Source organism: Schistocerca piceifrons, chromosome X (genome assembly GCF_021461385.2).
Source record: "Schistocerca piceifrons isolate TAMUIC-IGC-003096 chromosome X, iqSchPice1.1, whole genome shotgun sequence".
Classification (NCBI taxonomy): domain Eukaryota; kingdom Metazoa; phylum Arthropoda; class Insecta; order Orthoptera; family Acrididae; genus Schistocerca; species Schistocerca piceifrons.
The window spans coordinates 502,565,893-502,587,624 of NC_060149.1; the positions used below are offsets into that span (position 1 = coordinate 502,565,893).

At 45.3% G+C, this 21,732-nt stretch overlaps 1 protein-coding gene across 1 annotated transcript in view; it reads left to right on the forward strand.

Annotated features, from left to right (window-relative positions):
• LOC124722980 (angiotensin-converting enzyme-like) overlaps positions 1-21,732 on the forward strand; it is a 418,907-nt gene that overhangs the window by 238,864 nt on the left and 158,311 nt on the right. Inside the window, exon 4 of the mRNA XM_047248150.1 lies at positions 14,666-14,898. Coding sequence (XP_047104106.1) covers positions 14,666-14,898 — 233 coding nt within the window. The remainder of the gene's footprint in view (positions 1-14,665; positions 14,899-21,732) is intronic.

The window sequence follows — 21,732 nt, forward strand, 5'->3', positions numbered from 1 at the left end:
AAAAATACTTCTAAACACTTAAAGTTTTATTCAATGTTAGTAAATTTCTCTTTTCCAGAAAAGGTTTTCTTACAATTGTCATTCTACATTTTGCATCCTCTCCACTTCGACCATTATGATTATTTTACTTCCCATATAACAAAATTAATCTACTAGTTTAAGTGGCACGTTTCCTAATCTAATCCCCTCAGCAACACTTGATTTAATTCGTTACGGAACGTCTGACATGGCGGCCATCCTGAGTACATCAGGTGGTCGGATCTTCCTAAAAGAAATTAGTTTAGCTACAGGGTTTTAATTACTGACTTTGAAGTAGCGAGAAATTCAACCCTGCCTCGCAAGTCTAAACGAGCATAGCGACACAGACCGACTGGATAGTGAGGCAGAGAGTTAATCCAGCTCCACTAGTAAACGTTTCCGAGTCAGTGTGCTGAGTAGTATGGAACATAACTTGTTTCGCGCGCCGCGCTACGCAATAAGTCACTGTATTAGGGACGATGCAGCTAGTGAGACTTGTCGAGACGCTTCGGCTGCTACGGCGACGGATGAAAAACCTTAAAACCTGTTTTGTAAGTCTTATAGTAAACCGATAAATAATGAATTAAAGGAACACTTGAAAATTCGTTTCTATCATTTTTATATTCTGTTTAGTGTTAGCCAGCATCATAACTTACAGAGTTCATTCGTTTCCTCATTTGTGTTCCTATTGGTCCCATAGACGGAAATCCACTTTCACACACACAAGTTGTGGCGAAGGGAATGAATGTTCCTAAAGGTTTCCTGTAATTATTGCATCCGCCACCAGTCTTTCGCCAAAAAGTTGTCGATAATTACTCAATCGGCTTCCAAGATGTTAGTAGAAAAAAAACAAGAAAATTTTTCCTGTTTACTCTTAATAGCATTCTACTACTTCACTGATTAAATAACTTCTGTGTCAATATCACGATCTCCATCAGCTATATCGTAGAAATATCTTCGTTCAGTCCACCTGCGGAAATTCATTCAAGTACGTACGGTCGATGTTACGGTAGTTTCACCTTGTGTCAAAGTACATGTTGCCAATTACTCATCACAAACTTTTTCAACATGATCTACTTTTAATATGTAATTATGGCTGCGGCAGTTCATTTACTTTTCTATCGGCATGTCATGTACTCACCGTTCAGAGAGCATCTTATTACGTATATGGCACACATGACCAATTAGGAGCATGTATATGGACATACAGAGCACACAATAGCTGATAACAGATAACCATGATCAATGGCAAAAATACAATTATTTTAGATTATTCAGGGAAAAAAAATGCTGAAGAATAGTACAAATATAACACTACCGCTTGGCAGTACATAGGAAGTAAAGAAGCTCTCTGCAGGAATGAACACACTGTTATACGTGCTAGATACAACAACCTATAATGACTCTGAGATCTTATGTGAAAATAATGGTGACACTTGTATTTCAGTCTGTTTGGTTTCTGGTACAGACTGACCTGTTGGTCGTCATAACATACACACGAAATGCGCAAGAAATTTAAATCATTTTCTGACGTTGAGTCACTCGGACAATTCGCAGGTGACTGGGGCAGTTACCGTCCTTGAAACGAATCTTTATGATGAACCTAGTGCAAAAAATCAATCCGTAAACAACGACAGCATAGCATAAAACGATAATTCTTAAATCCTGAATGCAGATTCGAAATAAATTCTTCTGTATTACACAGCTGCTGTCGGAGAAGGTTATAACATTTCCTAAGACTATTAAATTTGTTCAGCAAGGGTGACGGGATACAAATTTCAGAATATCTCAGCATTCAGCACCGAATATTCGGTGACAAGGACGAAGATGTGGAGAACAAATGGTAAAAATTCAAAGGCATCGTTTAATGTGCCCTAGACAAGTAAGCTCAGAGTAAAGTTTTAAGGAATGGGAAAGATTCACCATGGTTTAATAGCCTTGTTAGAAAAGCGCGCCGTAAACAAAGAGCACTTCATCTCAGATTCAACAGAAGTAAAAACCTAGCCGACAAACAAAAGCTGAACGAAGAGAAAATGAGCGTGAGGAGAGAATGAGAGTAAGAGGTTGTGAACCGACTTGAGTAAAAACCCTAAGAGATTTTGGTCGAGTGTAAAATTAGTAAGTGGGTCAAAATCATCTATTCACTCTCTCAGCGACCACACCGGCACTGAAACTGAAGATAACAGAGAGAAGGCCGAAATACTGAATTCGGTCTTCCAAAGTTGTTTCACCGCGGAAGATCGTAACACCGTCCCTCCTTTCAATCGTCGTACCAACGTCGAAATGGCAGATATTGTGATACCCGATCGTGGAATTGAAAAGCAGCTACAATCGCTTCCCTTCTAGCAGTAATTTATCGTAGATCGCAACGAAAGGTACCTAACGATTGGAATAACGTGCAAGTTATTCCTGTTTTTAAGAAAGGCCGTAAGACAGGTCAACACAAGTATAGACCTATGTCGTTGACGTCAATCTGCTGTAGAATTATGGAACATGTTTTATGCTCAAGAATTATGAGGTTTTTAGAAAATAAACATCTCCTCTACAAAAATCAACAGGGTTATCGCAAACAGAGGTCCTGCGAAACCCAGTTCGTTCTGCTCCTCCATGAGATCCACAGCGCAGTGGGCAGCGACGCTCAGGTTTATGTCGTGTTCCTTGATTTCAGTAAGGCATTTGAAACGGTCCCACATTGCCGTTTAACGAAAAAAATACGAGCTGACGGAGTATCGGAGCAGACTTGCGATTGGATTCAAGACTTTCTTGCAGATAGGACTCAACACGTCGCTCTTAACGGAACAAAATCGACAGATGTAAAGGTAATATCCGGAGTGCCACAGGAAAGACGATAGGACCATTGCTGTTTACAACATGATTTAGCAGAAAGCGTCGGATGCTCTTTAAGGCTACTCGCAGATGATGCAGTTGTCTACACCAAAGCAGCTACGTCAGAAGATAGTAAGAATCTGCAGAGCGACCTGCAGAGAACTGATGAATGGTGCAGTATCTGGCAGTTGACCCTGAACGTAAATAAGTGTAACATATTGCGCATACATAGGAAAAGAAATCCACTACTGTACAGCTGCACTATTAGTGACAAACAGCTGGAGACAGCGTCTCCCGTGAAATATCTAGGCGTAACTATCCAGAGCGACCTTAAGTGGAATGACTACATAAAACAGATAGTGGGAAAAGCTGATACCAGACTCAGATTCATCGGAAGAATCTTGAGGAAATGTAACTCATCCACGAAAGAAGTGGCTTATAAGGCGCTTGTTCGGCCGACTCTTGAGTATTGTTCAACTATCTGGAATCCCTATCAGGTAGGACTGAAGAGGAGATAGAGATGATCCAACGAAGAGCAGCGCGTTTCGTCACGGGATCGTTTCGCCGGCGAGAGAGCGTTACGAACATGCTAAACAAATTCCACTGGCAGACATTACAAGAGAGGCGTTGTGCGTCACGGAGAGATTTACTATTAAAATTTCGGGACAACACTTTTCAGGAGGAGTCGGACAACATATGAGCCAATACAGAGGCTTACCGACAATCATTCCTCCTGCGCACTATTCGCGAGTGGAACAGGAATGGAGGGGGCAGATAGTAACCTCCGTCACACACCATTAGCTGACTTTCGAAGTACGATGTAGAAGTAGATGTGGATGTAAACTTTGACTTCCACTCTTAATCAGCAACAGCAATGCGTATTGTTTCCTGGGCAGAGCTCTTCGTCGAGTAACGCATGACTGCATTTGCTACAAGGAGAAACGGTGGTTGCCTGAAGTGTGTTGCCTTATTTCATCGTAAAAGTCTAATCAGACTACTTCGATCATCCGCTCGCAATTGAAAAATCGTGTATTTTGGTACCCATTACAGAGGAATTGCACTAAAAAAATAGACTTATTCATTGCTCTTTTCCTTATCCATGAAATCCAGCTCCATGCGGCAGAAGTTGTAAAAGTTTCCACGGAGTTGGTACACGCTTATGCTATTCGATGTACAGACAGATAGCTGCCTCACTACACATTCATCCAGATAATCCATATGACACGTACATTATGCATTTTTCATGACTTTTTGTTATCTATCATTTCTGGATGGGTTGCCGAAATTCCATTTTTCACCACGTGGAAAAATCGAAGAGACTGACGCAGCAGCTAAGAAACTGAACTCAATTTCGGGAGTAGTGTTGTTCAATTCATAGTCCTCCACTCCAAATTTCGATTTCCGTGGTTTTGCTGAGCCATTTAAACTGACAGACGGAGTGATTCCTCTGGAAAGAGAGCCGCCAAATTCCTTCTCCAACTTCATCAAATCCTCGCTTGTGCTACTTTGCTAATGACCTCGTAGTCACTGGGCCGCAAAGGTCTATGGTACACTATATTCTCCTGTCGATTTCTGTATTTACCCTGGAAAAGAGCAGTACACAGTTCCCTGCACATGGATGCAGAGTACCTTATCTTACGACTGGGTTTAACTCCGGCAACGAATGATACTGCACTTGCCTTTACTAACTTATACAGGGTGACAATTATTGAACTATATGAAAAAATGTAAAGTAGTTACAAACTACGGCGTGAACACACTTTATTCAACTTGTAAACGTCACTATAGATATTTGGATTTAGGTTATGACATGTTCGATACGCCTAACCATCTATGGCGAAGATGTGGCGCAGACGAATAGCGAAATTCTGCATGGCCCGCTGAAGTGTCGGAAGAATGATGCTGTCAATGAGCTCCTAAATGGCTGTTATCTGCTCAGACGTTGTTTTGGGGTTAGCTCTAAGCATATTGTCTTTAATAAAGCCCCTCGAAAAGGGGTCGCATGTGTTCAGATCCAGAGAATATGGCGGCCAATCGAGGACTATGCCAGAGAGCTCTGACTACCCCAGTGCCTGAATGCAGTCCCCAAAGTGCCCCTCCAGGACATCAAACACTCTCCTGCTTCGATGGGTCAAGCTCCGTCTTCCATGAACCACATTTTGTGGAAATCAAGGTGGATTTGGATAATGGGGACGAAATCATCTTCGAAAACCTTCACGCACCGTTCAGTAGTCGCGTTATAAGGAATATCGCAACGATTATTCCGTGAGTGGACATTGCACACCACACAGTCACCCACTGGGGTGAAGAAACCTCTAGATCGCGAAATGTTGGTTCTCAGTCCCCCAAATGCGCCAGGTTTGGTTAGTGAGGAACCCATACAAATAAAAGTGGGCTTCGTCGCTAAACCAAACCATGCATGCGCATACAAATAAAAATCATGCCCCGCTGCCAACCGTGCAGTTAGAACGTTGTAACGCAAACCGTTCAGAAGTTATGACGATTTTATTGCATGTAGCTCAATAATTGTCACCCTGTAGCTTGATCTGCTTCCCTCCGGAGCAGAACGAAGCACAGTGCTGCTCCCAGTGCCATCATTCACTTCTCTTCGTCGGGTTACTAATCATTCCTAGTACAGACATGCATTTTCTCCTTAGATCATACATTTAACGTCGGATGTATCATTCGTTGCATTGCGTGGGAGACTTACATGCACTTCAGTTTATTGTTCACACAATGAAATAGTCACAAGTAAATCAACTAATCTGCTCTAAATATGCGACCAGTTACTGTAATGCAGGCTATTGTACAAAGCCACCTTGGAGTAGTCGCTAACGACGGAGTCGTTCCTTTCTTTTCATTTTGCATAATGCAGTACTACAAAATAATTTGCCCCTGTTCCGTTAACAGATGATCCTCGGTCGCTGGAGTAACGAAGTGTCCGAAGCGGCTGAAAAAAGACAAATATCATTTCCATTTTGAAGAAGGTTCGTCAACCCATTGAACTTATTATAGCCTTTTAGATATGGAATTATACAATATTGTGTGTCCTAGTTTGTTACCACCTTTAACAGGAATGGCAATATTAGTCTCGCGAAACGCAGCTTACTCTGGTCGTCCATGAGCTCCAGAGGGTTGCAGATAGTGATAACCAGGTTCATACCGTGTTCCTTGACGTGTGGAAAGCATTTCATACTGTTCTGTACTATCGCCTAACGAACAGAATATGAGTTCAGGGAATTTGCAGTTCACACGTCGCTGTTACAAGGAGGAAATAGTCGGATGTAAAATTGACTTCTGCGGTACCCCTTCAGAAGGTTCAAGCACTGTTCCTGTTCGCTGTATACACTGCTCGTAATGAAAATTGCAATACATGGAAGGATAGCAAATTTTACTTATTACACGTATACAGAATAGTAGGGAAAATACATTATTAAATCTTTAGGTGATTTTGGGCTATACAGGCTGTGAACTCTAGTACACTGAGCGGCCACCTATGGCTGCAACAATGGCCATAACCCAGCTTGGCGTGTAATAGAACTGAGCTTGGCTGACAGGTTCATCAGTCGTGGCTGGCGAGTGGTGGTGTGCCACTCTCTCGGCGCCCATGACCGTATGTTTTCAATGAGTGAGAGACCCGGCGAAAGTGCAGGCCAGTCAAATTCCCTCTGTATCGAGGTATGTCAGGACAATAGAGGCAACATGTAGTCTTGCGTTATCTTGCTGAAAGATAACGTCACGGAGACATCGAAGATAAGGCAATCCACCACCGTAACACGGCGGAAATGTAATGGTTGCTCTCCAAGTTACAGTCTATCCGAACCGGAAGCGATCGTGTTGCGTACCCAATAACAACCGGGACTGTCTGACGATGACGAATCCAATCCAGTCGTGTAACTTTTTTTCTCCTCGAAGCCTCCACACATGGATACGACCATGTTGATGATGTACATGGAACCAGGACTCGTCCGAAAAGACGACATTGAGTGCGGCCACTGCCAGTTGACACTCTACATAATAAACACTAACTTATTTATTATATATAAGTGAAAGCCACATTGAGTGGTACTTAGAGGTAAGTCCCACTGCCAAAGAACTGCATCTTTCAGCACCAGATCTGCAGAAAACTTGCAAGGCAGATCGATGAATAATAAATAAATTAATGAATAAAATATAAATTAATAAAAAGTAGTCATCCAGACTGTCTTTCCCCTAATTACCCAACGGAGATCACGATCCTGAGATATGCCGTCAGTTACTGAACTGTCCTGACGATTGGGGGACTAAAGCACTAACAGACTGGCACGCTTTAAGTAATTCTGTTTATTGGACACGATTCAATGTAGTACAGTCTGAGGACGAAGTCCACACATGCATTAGAAGTGGAAATGTCCTTCTGAGACGATTCAAGACTACAACAGAAATGGCGATTACGTAGCCAGTACACACAGGGACGAAGTCCTGGTCGTCGGTAGAGGCGACGAGCGGTGGAAGCGTGGCTTCCGGATCGGTGGTACCACAGCAGTGCCTGGTTGCCCGGTGACGGCGCCAGGCCACAATGTTGGTGGTGTTGCAGCTGCTGCAGGCGTCGGGGTCCCTGGCGTAGTTTCACTGCTTGGCTGACGATACGTCTCGAACCCGCAGTTGAACTGGCCGAAGAGGCCTCGGTGGTGACGTAAGTACACTACTGGCCATTAAAATTGCTACACGAAGAAGAAATGCTGATGATAAACGGGAATTCATTGGACAAATATATTATACTAGAACTGACATGTGATTACATTTTCACGCAATTTGGGTGCATAGATCCTGAGAAATCAGCACCCAGAACAACCACCTCTGGCAGTAGTAACGGCTAGATGCGCCTGGGCATAGAGTCAAACAGAGCTTTGATGGCGTGTACAGGTACAGCTGCCCATGCAGCTTCAACACGATGCCACAGTTCATCAACAGTAGTGACTGGCGTATTGTGACAAGCCAGTTGCTCGGCTACCATTGACCAGACGTTTCCAGTTGGTGAGAGATCTGGAGAATGTGCTGGTCAGGGCAGCAGTCGAACATTTTCTGTATCGAGAAAGGCCCGTACAGGACCTGAAACATGCAGTCATGTATTATCCTGCAGAAATGATGCTGTAAAAAGAAACTGGATTCATCCGAAAAAATGACCTTTTGCCATTTGTGCACCCAGGTTCGTCGTTGAGTACACCATCGCAAGGCGCTCCTGTCTGTGATGCAGCGTCAAGGGTAACCGCAGCCATGGCCTCCGAGTTGATAGTCCATGCTGCTGCAAACGTCGTCGAACTGAGCGTGCAGATGGTTGTTGTCTTGCAAACGTCCCCATCCGTTGACTCAGGGATCGAGACGTGGCTCCACGACCCGTTACAGCCATGCTGATAAGATGCCTGTCATCTCGACTGCTAGTGAAACGAGGCCGTTCGAATCCAGCACGGCGATCCGTATTACCCTCCTGAAACCCACCGATTCCATATTCTGCTAACAGTCATTGGATCTCGACCTACGAGAGCACCAATGTCGCGATACGATAAACCGCAATCGCGATAGGCTACAATCCGACCTTTATCAAAGTCGGAAACGTGATGGTACGCATTTCTCCTCCTTACACGAGGCATCACAACAACGTTTCGCCATGCAACGCCGGTCAACTGCTGTTTGTGTATGAGAAATCCGTTGGAAACTTTCTTCATGTCAGCACGTTGTAGGTGTCGCCACCGGCGCCAACCTTGTGTGAATGCTCTGAAAAGCTAATAATTTGCATATCACAGCATCTTCATCCTGTCGGTTAAATTTCGCGTCTATAGCACGTCATCTTCGTACTGTAGCAATTTTAATAGCCAGTAGTGTACCGGTACTTGTTGAGAGGAAAACAGGCACGCCGTCACTTGGAAAGGTAACCACGCAAGTGAGGTCGCGATTAGTCCGCGAAGCATATCCAAGAAACACGGTGGCCGAATATGCAGGGGCTTAGTCCTGCGTATACTACAGTTAGGAAAGGCAAGTTAGTGTTCGATAACACTTTCGGCGTCCACGGCTCGTGGTCTTGCGGTAGCGATTTTGCTTCCCCCGCACGGGGTCCTGGGTTCGATTCCTGGCGGGGTCAGGGATTTTCTCTGCTTCGAGATGACTGGGTGTTGTGTGTATTTCATCATCACTTCATCCTCATTCACTCGCAAGTTGCCGTAGTGGCGTTAAAGAACTTGTGGAGTGGCGGCCGAACCGCCCCGCGAGGGGTCTCCCGGCCACCAATGCAATACGCTTATTATTATTATTACACTTCCGGCGAGTAATTTCTCTAAACAATAGCAACGATATAACAGGTAGACTTAACGTTCACAATGATCGAAAGTGGAGTAACTACATAAAATTAGTTGCATGAAAAGCAGACACTTGACTGAATTTAAGTAGAAGACACCTGTGGAAATGCACACTCCTGGAAATGGAAAAAAGAACACATTGACACCGGTGTGTCAGACCCACCATACTTGCTCCGGACACTGCGAGAGGGCTGTACAAGCAATGATCACACGCACGGCACAGCGGACACACCTGGAACCGCGGTGTTGGCCGTCGAATGGCGCTAGCTGCGCAGCATTTGTGCACCGCCGCCGTCAGTGTCAGCCAGTTTGCTGTGGCATACGGAGCTCCATCGCAGTCTTTAACACTGGTAGCATGCCGCGACAGCGTGGACGTGAACCGTATGTGCAGTTGACGGACTTTGAGCGAGGGCGTATAGTGGGCATGCGGGAGGCCGGTTGGACGTACCGCCGAATTGCTCAACACGTGGGGCGTGAGGTCTCCACAGTACATCGATGTTGTTGCCAGTGGTCGGCGGAAGGTGCACGTGCCCGTCGACCTGGGACCGGACCGCAGCGACGCACGGATGCACGCCAAGACCGTAGGATCCTACGCAGTGCCGTAGGGGACCGCACCGCCACTTCCCAGCAAATTAGGGACACTGTTACTCCTGGGGTATCGGCGAGGACCATTCGCAACCGTCTCCATGAAGCTAGGCTACGGTCCCGCACACCGTCATGCCGTCTTCCGCTCACGCCCCAACATCGTGCAGCCCGCTTCCAGTGGTGTCGCGACAGGCGTGAATGGAGGGACGAATGGAGACGTGTCGTCTTCAGCGATGAGAGTCGCTTCTGCCTTGGTGCCAATGATGGTCGTATGCGTGTTTGGCGCCGTGCAGGTGAGCGCCACAATCAGGACTGCATACGACCGAGGCACACAGGGCCAACACCCGGCATCATGGTGTGGGGAGCGATCTCCTACACTGGCCGTACACCACTGGTGATCGTCGAGGGGACACTGAATAGTGCACGGTACATCCAAATCGTCATCGAACCCATCGTTCTACCATTCCTAGACCGGCAAGGGAACTTGCTGTTCCAACAGGACAATGCACGTCCGCATGTATCCCGTGCCACCCAACGTGCTCTAGAAGGTGTAAGTTAACTACCCTGGCCAGCAAGATCTCCGGATCTGTCCCCTATTGAGCATATTTGGGACTGGATGAAGCGTCGTCTCACGCGGTCTGCACGTCCAGCACGAACGCTGGTCCAACTGAGGCGCCAGGTGGAAATGGCATGGCAAGCCGTTCCACAGGAGTACATCCAGCATCTCTACGATCGTCTCCATGGGAGAATAGCAGCCTGCATTGCTGCGAAAGGTGGATATACACTGTACTAGTGCCGACATTGTGCATGCTCTGTTGCCTGTGTCTATGTGCCTGTGGTTCTGTCAGTGTGATCATGTGATGTATCTGACCCCAGGAATGTGTCAATAAAGTTTCCCCTTCCTGGGACAATGAATTCACGGTGTTCTTATTTCAATTTCCAGGAGTGTAGTTCACCCACGATGGTTTCGAAACTTTCGCCCGACTGATTGTTGAGCTTTGCTCGTCAGTCTGGGCTCCTACGTGGCAGAATTAGTAGGGAAGATAGAGAGGATCAAAAGAAAAACTGTGCGTTGCGTCGCGAGTTCGCTAAGTAGAGTGACACAGTCAGGGACATGCCTATCAAACTCTAGTGGCAGATGCTACAAGAATGGCGTTATGTATCACATGGAGTACTAGCGTTAACTTTCTGCGATCAGACGTTTCAGGAAGAGTAAGGAAGATATTGCTTTATTCTACGCATATCTTCTGAAATGATCATGACGGTCATACGGAGACAGCCATTCTTAGCGCGCACCATTCACGTTTTGGTTAAAGGGGAGCGCTTCCTGCGTGCGCTTTAGAGTAACAGCATGAAACGGGGAGGCAACAACCTGTTGCTCTAGCCCTGGCTACATGCCAGCTGATCAATTCATTATGTCGAGGGGCTCATCTCCTGCCGCTCGCCCTCTGCACTGATTTTCTCACAAGGAACCCCCTGAATGGGGGGTCGCAAAAGGTCAATAATGCTTACCTCATTTGATACCCCACTTATTGTCTGTCATGCAACCACAATACTGGCTGCTAGTAGCAACAGGGGGCGGGATTGAAGGTATCCACTGGTGAGCACAGCATCACGTTACAGAGTGTAGCTGAAATGCTTAACTGGCGAGTTACTCACAACAGTGCTACTGGTGATAATACAAATAAGAACAAAGACAACGTTAAATAAACCACACATTGCATTATACCTACAACAACAGTTGCTGAGCTTGATATTTCCTCATAAAGAAACCCAAGAAATTTCACAGAGTGAGAAAGAAGTGACACATGAAATAATAGCGTTTCTGCAAGAAGAGCCAGTGGAATGTGTGATATCGTTCACGCCCGACTGTACGCACAATGTACACGAATAGTACAATTATGACGATACCTGCTTAACAAGTGGAAGTGATACTGAACAGGTGTCTCGCCACGTATTTCAACATCCTTGTCGAATAGGGAGCCACAAATCCCGTCTCCAATGCAACGTAGTAAAGGATAATCGTTATCTAAGGAGCGGGTACTAATCATAATTGTGTCCATCGAAGTTCATCTGCAGCATAGTAAAAAAAAAAAAAAAAAAAAAAAAAAAAACAGTTATGAACTGATTTCGAATATGTCTGAAGTAATATGACCGTGTAGTGCATAAGGAAAATCTACGCAAATTCAAGAGAGAACAAGGCGCACTTGTTACAAAAACTGGTGTCTGCGCGTTCCAAGGATGATCGATTTACCGAATGTGCATGATAGTGACCTACTACGTTATGTACATAAAATTGTGCACGACATATACTACAGTGATTTCAAGGGAATAGTTTCATAACTTAAAACATTGCTACGGAGCTGGAAGATATAAGATAACGAATTTCCAAACAAAGCGTCAACTTGACGATGCACAGCAAACTGTAGAATCGGCCCAAAAATTTGTGTGAGATAGAGAAACTTATCGCATCGTTCAGGAAGGAATATGTTTTCACCTCCGACCTGTCGGGATTTCAGGAGGAAACGTATACGAAAGGAGCCCTGGAAAGTAAAGGTACCAAGAAAATTGTATCAAGATCAACTAACATCGATGACTTAACGCATTCGTATACAACTATGCCGACTGTTAATATGAATGGTAAATTGGCTGAAATGTTACTTACTGTACTGCGAGAAGCTGGAGGTGCTCTGCCCCCTACAATTCTTATTCGTATCCGTGGTCTTGCAATGGCAGTAGGGAATATTTACGTCACAGCAATCAAGTGTAGGTAAATGAAAGAAAGAAACTACAACTACGGCATGAGCACCGCTTTCGGCCAAAACTTGGTCAAAATAACTTGTTTTTGCATGATTCCTCGTCTGCATATAAAAATAATACCCACTTAGAGCAAACAATCTCTCCTGAAAAGTGTGCGACATTGCAGCTCATACCATTTGGACCCACTGGACAAATTCAGCCTCTAGATGTTTGTTTTTATCCGTACCTTTGAAACATATTATCACACTATCTTCAGCTACACCATAAAAGATAGCGTTTCACGGTAAGCTTCACGAGATACTGTTCGTCATTCCGTTGCATGAAATCACATTCCATCAGTTCCCTTCAGCCCGTCACACCAATATGATTCTATAGGCATTGTTTAAGAGTGGGTACCTAGATGAACGTCCTGCATGGTTTGTAGTTCCCAAACAGTTCGCCTTCGATCTTGATGGTGCGTACATTTGTGATCGCTGTTGCACACCATTTTTCATTTAGTGTTCATGGTGCAAGTTAATGGTTTGTTTTGGACATTTCTCGAATGTCGACGATGTCTATTTTGTGAAGTGTAATACATACACTATGTGATCGAAAGTCTCTGGAGACCTGGTTGGAAATGACTTATAAGTTCGTAGCGCCCTCCATCGATAATGCTGGAATTCAATATGGTGTTGGCCCATACATTCAATCATGTGCTGGGAGGTTTCTTTGGGAATGGCACCCTATTCTTCACGAAGCGCTGCACTGAGGAGAGGTATCGATGTTGGTCGTTGAGGACTGGCACAGAGTCGGCGTTCCAAAAAATCCCACAGGTGTTCTATAGGATTCACGTCAGGACTCTGTGCAGGTCAGTCTATTACTGGGATGCTATTGTCGTGTAACCACTCAACCATAGGCAGTGCATTATGAACAGGTGCTTGATCGTGTTGAAAGATGCAATCGCTATCCCCAAATTGCTCTTCAACAGTGGGAAGCAACAAGGTATTTAAAACATCAGTGTTGGCCAATGCTGTGATAGTGCCACTCAAAACAACAAGGCGTGCAACCCCTTTCCATGAAAAACACGACCACACCATAACACCGCCGCTTCCGAAATTTACTTTTGGCACTACACACGCTGGCAAATGACGTTCACCGGGCATTCGCCATACTCACACCCTGCAATCGGATCGCCACATTGTGTACTGTGATTCGTCACTCCACCCAACGTTTTCCCACTGTTCAATTGTCCAATGTTTATGCTCCCAACACCAAGCGAGGCCTCGTTTGGCATCTACCGGCGTAATGTGTGCCTTATGAGCAGCCGCTCGAGCATCAAATCCAAATTTCCTCACCTCCCGCCTAACTGTCATAGTACTAGCAGTGGATCCTGCTGCAGTTTGGAATTCCTGTGTGATGGTCTGGATAGTGGCATAGCATGCAACAACTCAATAGATTAACATCCCTCAGTCAAGTGTTCGCGACATTCTCCAGAATTTTTAGAAGGAGAGGAAAGTGTATAATCTCGCCGGCACACCTTGAATCCGAAACAAAAACAAGGCCGTGTGAAGGCCTGTTGTGACATGAGTGAAACAATGACGACAAAAGCGACTTTCAAACCAAGGTGACCTGCGATTCGAATAGCATCCCAAAGAAGGACTTTTCTGACAGTTTCACAGGGTAAAATGGAATTTCTGTAAGCTGTCTCAAAGGAGGGAGATAATGTAGAACATCCGAAGAATGAAAATCAACATCTTAATTTTTTTCTATTTTTTGTTGATCCAGTCTCGAATCTTTTTGACAGACGGTGTAGAGTTGCTGGAGTCCACACAGTTGCGAAACCGGGTGGTGCAAATTCATACGTCCGCCACCTTCTGCTGTGCTGGTCACGGGTACCATGGGGATGCAGAGCCGAGCACACCTTGTAGTGTTCCCAAGAGCGAGAGTTCTGTTTACTGAGCTTGGTGGTGGGGCTGCCATGATGTGCGATGTATGATTTCAGGGAGCAGGCACAGCGGAGCAACCATCTGCAGGACCTCTACGGGCCGGCCAGCATGTGACACGATGAACATTTCTTGCTACCAGGAGACGCAGAATTGCAGCGCCCTTGGCAGTCAGATTTCCATTGTGTCTACAGTAGTGTGACGGTCCACGTATGATTGCAGGGAATACGCAAACCTGAGCAACCAGTTGCAGCAAGTGTACACATCGGCCAGCATGTGCTACAACGGCCGCTGCTACGTGGGGGACGAGCAGCTGGAGAGAGCCATGCAAAATTCTCGGCAGCCGGAGTTCCTGGAATGGGCGTGGGTGTCGTGGCGAGACACAGTGGGCCGCCCATCCAGGTCAATCTTCAGGAAGCTCGTCATTCTCATGAACACTGCCGCCAAGCGCAGACGTGAGTAACGTCTTGTATATTTCAGTAACATCTGTATGCTTCATTACGTTACTACATTAGTGAAATTCGATTGATACCGATATGACAGCTGATATCCATGCAAAAGTCTACAGAGTATTTTCTAATACACCGAAAATTTCAGTCGTACAAGGAACTTTGACTGTTTAGGCGTTTGTCAGGGGCAGTGAGAGCGTAAATCAGGCGTGATGCGGGAGGTGGAATGATTGTCGTGCAGATAATGTCAATTAGGGGTGAGTACAGTGGGAGGGAGGTGAGAGGCAGGGAGAGGAACTGGTAATGTGTGCCTTGTGACTCCGAGAGAGGCAGCGGTTTGCCAGCTAGGAATGTGGGAGGGAGGGTTAGTAGGTATATGGGTTAGATATTTAGTGCACAAATGTAAGGGCCAATGGGGAGCGGCGCACACTGGAGGCGACGTGACATCGTGAGCTGGGAGGGGATGACGGAACGGCGATAGGGCAAACTATTAGGTGGAGGGTGTGGGGACAATGTGTTCCTTTAGACTGAGGGAAGGATTATTATGGGAGTTGAGACCGTGTTGTAAGAATGAAACCCAACTGCGTAGTTCAGAGAAGCTGGTAATGGTGGGAAGGATCCAGATGGCCCAGGTTGTGAGGCAGTCATTGAAGCTGAACTTGTGCTCAGCTGTATGCTGTGCCACTCCACAATTTGGCAATGGCCTTGCATGCTGGTGGACAGTTGGTTGCGTGTCATACAGACATAAAAAGCTGTGCAGTGTTTGCAGCATACTTGGTATATGACACGGGTGCTTTCACAGATGGCGCAGCCTCTGATGGGTTAGGGTAAGTCTTTGACAGGACTGGAGTAGAAAGTACTGGGTGGGTTTATTTGTCAGATCTTGCACCTTGATATGCTACAGGGATCATTTCAGGACAGGATGAGAAATAATCAAAGCCCTGGTAAATGATGTGGTTCAGTTGAATCAGTCCAGGGTGATATTGCTGACCTTAGGGTTGATGGGAGACCTGGGGCTGTGCATGATATGGCATGGGAAATACGTTTGAGGACTAGGTTTGGAGGTATTGCCCATCTGTGAAAGTCTTCTTGAGTCCGTCAGCACACTAGACAAGGGAGTTCTCATCACTGCAGATTTGTCGCCTGCGAGTTGTATGGGAGGAATTTTTTTTTAAACTTCCTGGCAGATTAATATTGTGTGCCAGACCGAGACTCGAACTCGGGACCTTTGCCTTTCGCGGGCAAGTGCTCTATCAACTGAGCTACCGAAGCACGACTCACGACCCGTCCTCACAATTCTACTTCCGCCAGTACCTCGTCTCCAACCTTCCTAACTTCACAGAAGTTCTCCTGTGAAAGTTTCATTCAGCTTTTTTTTAATTGAAAGGGATGGCAGCTGTCAAAATGCAAGTACTGTAGGTGATTTGTGGGTTTAATGTAGTAAGAGATGTGGAAGAAGCCGTCAGAGAGGTGGAGTACAACATCCAGGAAAATGTCACATAGAGTAGAGGAGGACCAAGTAACGTGGATGGAAAAGGTGTTGAGATTGTGAAAGAAAGTTGATAGGCTGTCTTGGCCCTGAGTGGAGATCATGAAGATATCATCAATAAACCTGAATCAGACTAGGTGTTGTGAGTTTTGGGAGGGTGGGAAGGTTTCCTCTACATCGTCTATAATGAATTTGCCGTAGGAGGGTCCCTAGAGGGCGCTGATGGCTGTTCCATTGACTTGTTTGTATACCTTCCCTTCAAAGGAAAGGTAGTTGTGAGTGATGATATAGTTGGTAAGGGGTATGAGAAACGAGGTGCTAAGATTAGAGTCTTATGGAAGTTAGGAGAGGTAGTTTTCGGCAGCGGCAAGCCCATGGGCATGAGGGATGTTGGTGGATAGGGAAGTGGCATCGTCAGTAATGAGTAGGAATCCAGGAGGTAAATGGATATCGATGATAGGAAGTTGGAGAAGGAAGTAGTTGGTGTCTTTGATGTGAGCTCTTAGGTTTCGGACTGTTGATTGGACATGTTGGTCAAGAGGACGGGAAATTCTTTCAGTGGGTGCACAATAACTAGCTTCAGTGAGGTATCCAGGATTGTTAGGTTTTTGGATTTTCACGAGCCTGTAGAAGGTTAGTGTGCAGGGTGCTCTTGGGGCAAGGGGAGAGAGAAAGTCAGGTGAGAGGTTTTGGGAAAGATTTAAGAATTTCAGTAGGAACTGGAGTTTATGTTGGATTTCGCGAATGGGATTAGTTGGACAGAGCTTGTTGGTGGAGGACTCAGACAGCTGGCAGAAAGCTTCCATTAATGCAACTCATCACAACAGTGGTGAAACCTTTGTCTGCAGGTAGGATGATTAGGTCAGGATCAGTTTCCAGATCGTTTATGGCTGTTCTTTCTTCTGTGGAAAAATTCGTGTATTTGGGAAGGGACCTGGTGAAGGATGTTGATGCTAAGTTGGAAGTAAGAAATTCCTGGAAGGTGACAAGAGGTGGTTAGTAGGGAGGGGAGTGGGGAAGGGTCATGGCAGGATGGTTGTATGAACTGCTAGAGGCAGAAGACAGTGTTGGGATTCGACTGACTTTGGTTCAAGAGACTGCAGGCAAAAAATTGTTTCCATTATCCAAAGGCCTTCCATAGAGACAAGTTTAATCACGTTGGACTTTTCAGAGACCTACTCCCCTTCCTCTTTATCCTGCAGTGCTGGCACTCCTTTGGAACCAGTTACTGCAAGTTAAGCCAACTTATCCCAACTTTCAGCATGTTCTCTCCCAGTTCATACCACAATCCAACTGTGACCCTATTCTCCTCCAACCTACTCACCCCATGATCGCCTACAATGAGTTCCTTACCTCCAAACTGGCATCACTATCCTTTCTCAGGTCCTTTCCCAAGAATACTAACCTTACAGCAGAAGAAAGGACAGCCATACACAATGTGAAAACTGATAGTGACCTGATCATCCTTCCTGCAGACAAGGTCTCCACAATAGTCATGATGAGTTGCAGTGACTGTCTGACAGAAGGCCACGTTACATGCTGCAATGCGGAGCCCTTCAGCGGCAGACAGCTGTCATTATGTAGACATGAGGAATAAAGACGTAGACTGCTAATAACGTTTGATATATTTGAAGAGCTTCACAAGTTTTCACATTAAAACTTCAGAGGCATTACTTTTCAGCACGCCCTCATATTCTTTTATTCGGCAGTCCACTTCCTCTCCTCAAGACCTGTTCAGAAACGTATCACAGTGTACCAATCATGCAAACATGACGTTGTTCAAAACGTAACACAGAAGTGATTTTGAGTCCCCTGTACTAGCATATAGTGCAGGTACCCAGGGTGTCGAAATTCACCACTTGATAGAGATAAAAGTGAACAAATAAAAACACGACGAAAATGCACAACCGTCATTCCGTCGAGCGTCTTCAGCTGGAGGTTCGTCTGGGAACAATGTGCGCCATCGAAGAGGAGGTTAAATGCTACCAATATCTGAAAAAGTACGTTAGCAGAACAGTAACTGCAATAATGTTTCCTTAATTACAATACGGGCAAATGTAGTGCTGTACTGAGGCATTTTTAAAAGATTAGTTGTGTATTGTAAAGACACTCCTTGATTAAAAACTTCATCATTGCTTTCCTTTTACTGTGACAGAAACTAGGCGTAAAGCTACTCTGGCAGAGAAACTCTACAGAGCACACTAACAAGTAAACACCTTTCCCACATAAGTTTTCTCGCCTTGTTATGACGCTGAAAGAAACGGAAAGTTTCGACCCAAGGCATCGTTATCGGCATTGAACTTGCACAGGTGAAGCCGCAAAAGTTAATGCTGTCACTTCTGTTGCAAAGAATCCTCATGAGGCCTCTATACAGCTTGAACGGACGATTGGTATTCCTAAAACCTGTACACACCACATCCCTAACACGTCACCAGTTCCATCCTTATAATGTACGTTTACACCACTAACTGCATGGTGGTGATTTCCTGAATAATGTACAAATGAATCAGTGGGAATAGCAGCAAATGCTGTCCAGCCACAACTTCGTCTCCAACATTCTTTTTAGTGATGAACTCTCCTTCTTAACCAAAGGAAAGATCATGCATTATTGAGCCAACGAAAACCCATGGTTGCTTAGACATATAGAACATCATCGTCAGTGGAGAGTTAAGGTCTAGTGTGGGATGCTTATTACTACAGTTATTGGCCCTTATTTCATTATTGCTAACCGAAACAGCAGGGCATATGCCAGTTTTCTCCCACGAGTTCTTCCTCGCCTTCTGGATAAAGTGCCGTTGTGTGCGATGGATGTTCAGCACAGAATGCCTTGCGTGCTCGTCGTTATCTGCACCGAAGGTATCCTGTCAGATGTAATGTTCGTGGAGAAACAGTGGACTGGCGTACTCGGTCTCCTGACTCAACATCTCTGGACATTTCTCTTTGATGATACATAAAAAAGTCTATCATGAAAGACCAAGCAGGAACGTACTGTGCTTGCTTGCAATTCACTTCACCAGGCAACATTTGAACCAGCGATGAATTTTTTTCATCGAAGGTGTGGCCAGTATATTACTGTCCGTGGCTGAAAGTTCTGCCACTTTTTGTGCCCATAATGGATCGCAGTACTACAAAATTGTTTTAAAGACGCCGATTTCTGTTCCTTATTAAGCTGACTGTTGTGTTCATGGGAACACGTGATAAGTTTCTGAACAGGTTTTTCGGAGAAGAAGAAGATTACCATGAGGTGAATCAAGCGCTGTATCATTGTAAGGGATACAGGGGCGAGTGACTGTGCCGGGGCTTACCCCAGTTAACTACTACCAGCGCGACGTCCATCATAACACGCTTGTGCTTAACATATAAAGGATTGCACCATAATTCAGGGGTGAAATTAATATAACTTTTCCATAGTTCGTCAGTTTATGCTTGAGTATTTTAATGCCAACAGTAAAGTTTCAGAATGATCAAATGAATATGTTAGGCAAAATATACAATCTTAAGAAAAAATAAGTGGCGCTCAGTAATAAAATTATAAAGCTAAGAATTGTCCATAATACGCAAATATGTGTATTTATTAGAAGTTACAAGTCTAGCTTGATAACAGCAATATTTTGATTAAAATAGGCATTGTTACGAAAAATTGAAGCCACTAAATATTAGACTCAGAAAGCTGAAAATTCGTATGTAGCCTCATTTTTTTTTGTAAAAACACCAAGTGTGTGACATAAATAGGCTGCCTTTATTAATTTTTCAAGTTACTTACTAAAAACAAAATGACAGCTAGGGGTGGCTACAGGGGGAGGAAGGGGAGAGGCAGGGAGAGAGACTGGGAGTGGGTGGCTAGTGTCTCGGAGGGAGGCTTTGGATTTGCTGGCTAAGAAGACAGGGAGGAGGGGAGGTAGGTATATGATTTAGGCAAGCAATGCACGATTGTAGGGGCCGATGGGAAGCGGCAAACACTGCAGACGACATGCAGATTCTAGTTGGAAGGGAACGATAGGATGGAGAAAGTGAAACCTGTTGAGTGGAGCGCTGCAACAGTGAATTAGCTGAGACTGAGTCCAGGGCAATTATGGGCAGTTGTGAAGTGACCATTCATCCTGGAGGTTGACATGTAGACATAAAAAGCTCTCCAGTGTTATAGCAGAGTTGATATATTACATGGCTGCTTTCACAGTTGGCCCCGCCTCTGTTGTGGTAGGAAAAGCCTGTAACAGGAGTGGAGTAGGAGGTGCTGGGTACATTGTGAGAGGGAGTGGCATAGGGATGGACTAAGATGTGTAGACCTGGTAGTCCACAGAAAACTAATTTATAAGGGTGAGATGGAAATGGGCATGACGTCTCTCATTTCACGGCAGGATGAGATAAAATCAGTGTTCTGGTGAAGAATATGGTTTAGTTGTTCCATTCCTAGGTGATACTGGGTGACAAGTGGGGCACACCTTTTTAGCTGATTCTTGAGTGCGGTAGGTGGATTGGGGTGTATGATGATATGGCACACGAAATCTGTTTGTGCATTATGTTTGGAAGTATTACTTGTCTGTGAAAGCCTTCATGAGACCTACAGCATGCTGGGCAAGGAAGTTCTCATCAGTGCAGATACATATTCCATGGTTGACTACAGTGTATAGGAGCGATTTTTTTGTATGGGAGGTATGCTAGCTATAAAATGCAAGTAAAGTTAGTGGTCAGCAGGTTTAATATGGTCAGGATGCAGTTGGTAAGGTGTATGAGGAATGAGATGGCGGATATGGAGACTGAAGTATATTGGGAGAGGTAGTGTCTAAGAGTGGCAAGGACATGGGCATTAGGGATGTTGGTATATAGGGATGAGGCATCAACAGTGAGGAGTAGGTATCCAGCAGGTAAACGGGTGTGGATGGCAGAAAGTTGGGGAAGGAAGTGGTTAGCATCTTTGACCTGGGGGAATGGGTTTTGGGCAACTCGTTGGGATGTTGGTCAAGAAGAGTGGAAAATCTTTCAGCTGGAACATGACAACAACGTGCAGAGGGGTGTCCAGAATTGTTGGGTTCATGGATTTTGGGGAGCACGTAGAAGGTGAGTGTTTGGAGTACTGTCGAGGTGAAGTGGGAGAGAAGGTCCTATGGATTTGGGATTGGAGTTTATGTTGGACAGTTGGTATGGGATCACTCTGGCAGACCTTCTAGAACACATACCGTGTCGCTCCACCCAGTTATCTGTAACGTGGTTGGACCCTCGGTGTCATGCAGTCTAGACGTTGCTCCTCAAGCGGCACCACTCCCTGACATCGGTCCTCCTAAGCATATCCAGTGTGAGCGGAGGGTTCGTGCGACAACGCAGTGCCGATTTTTCAAATGGTCCCAAGCTCT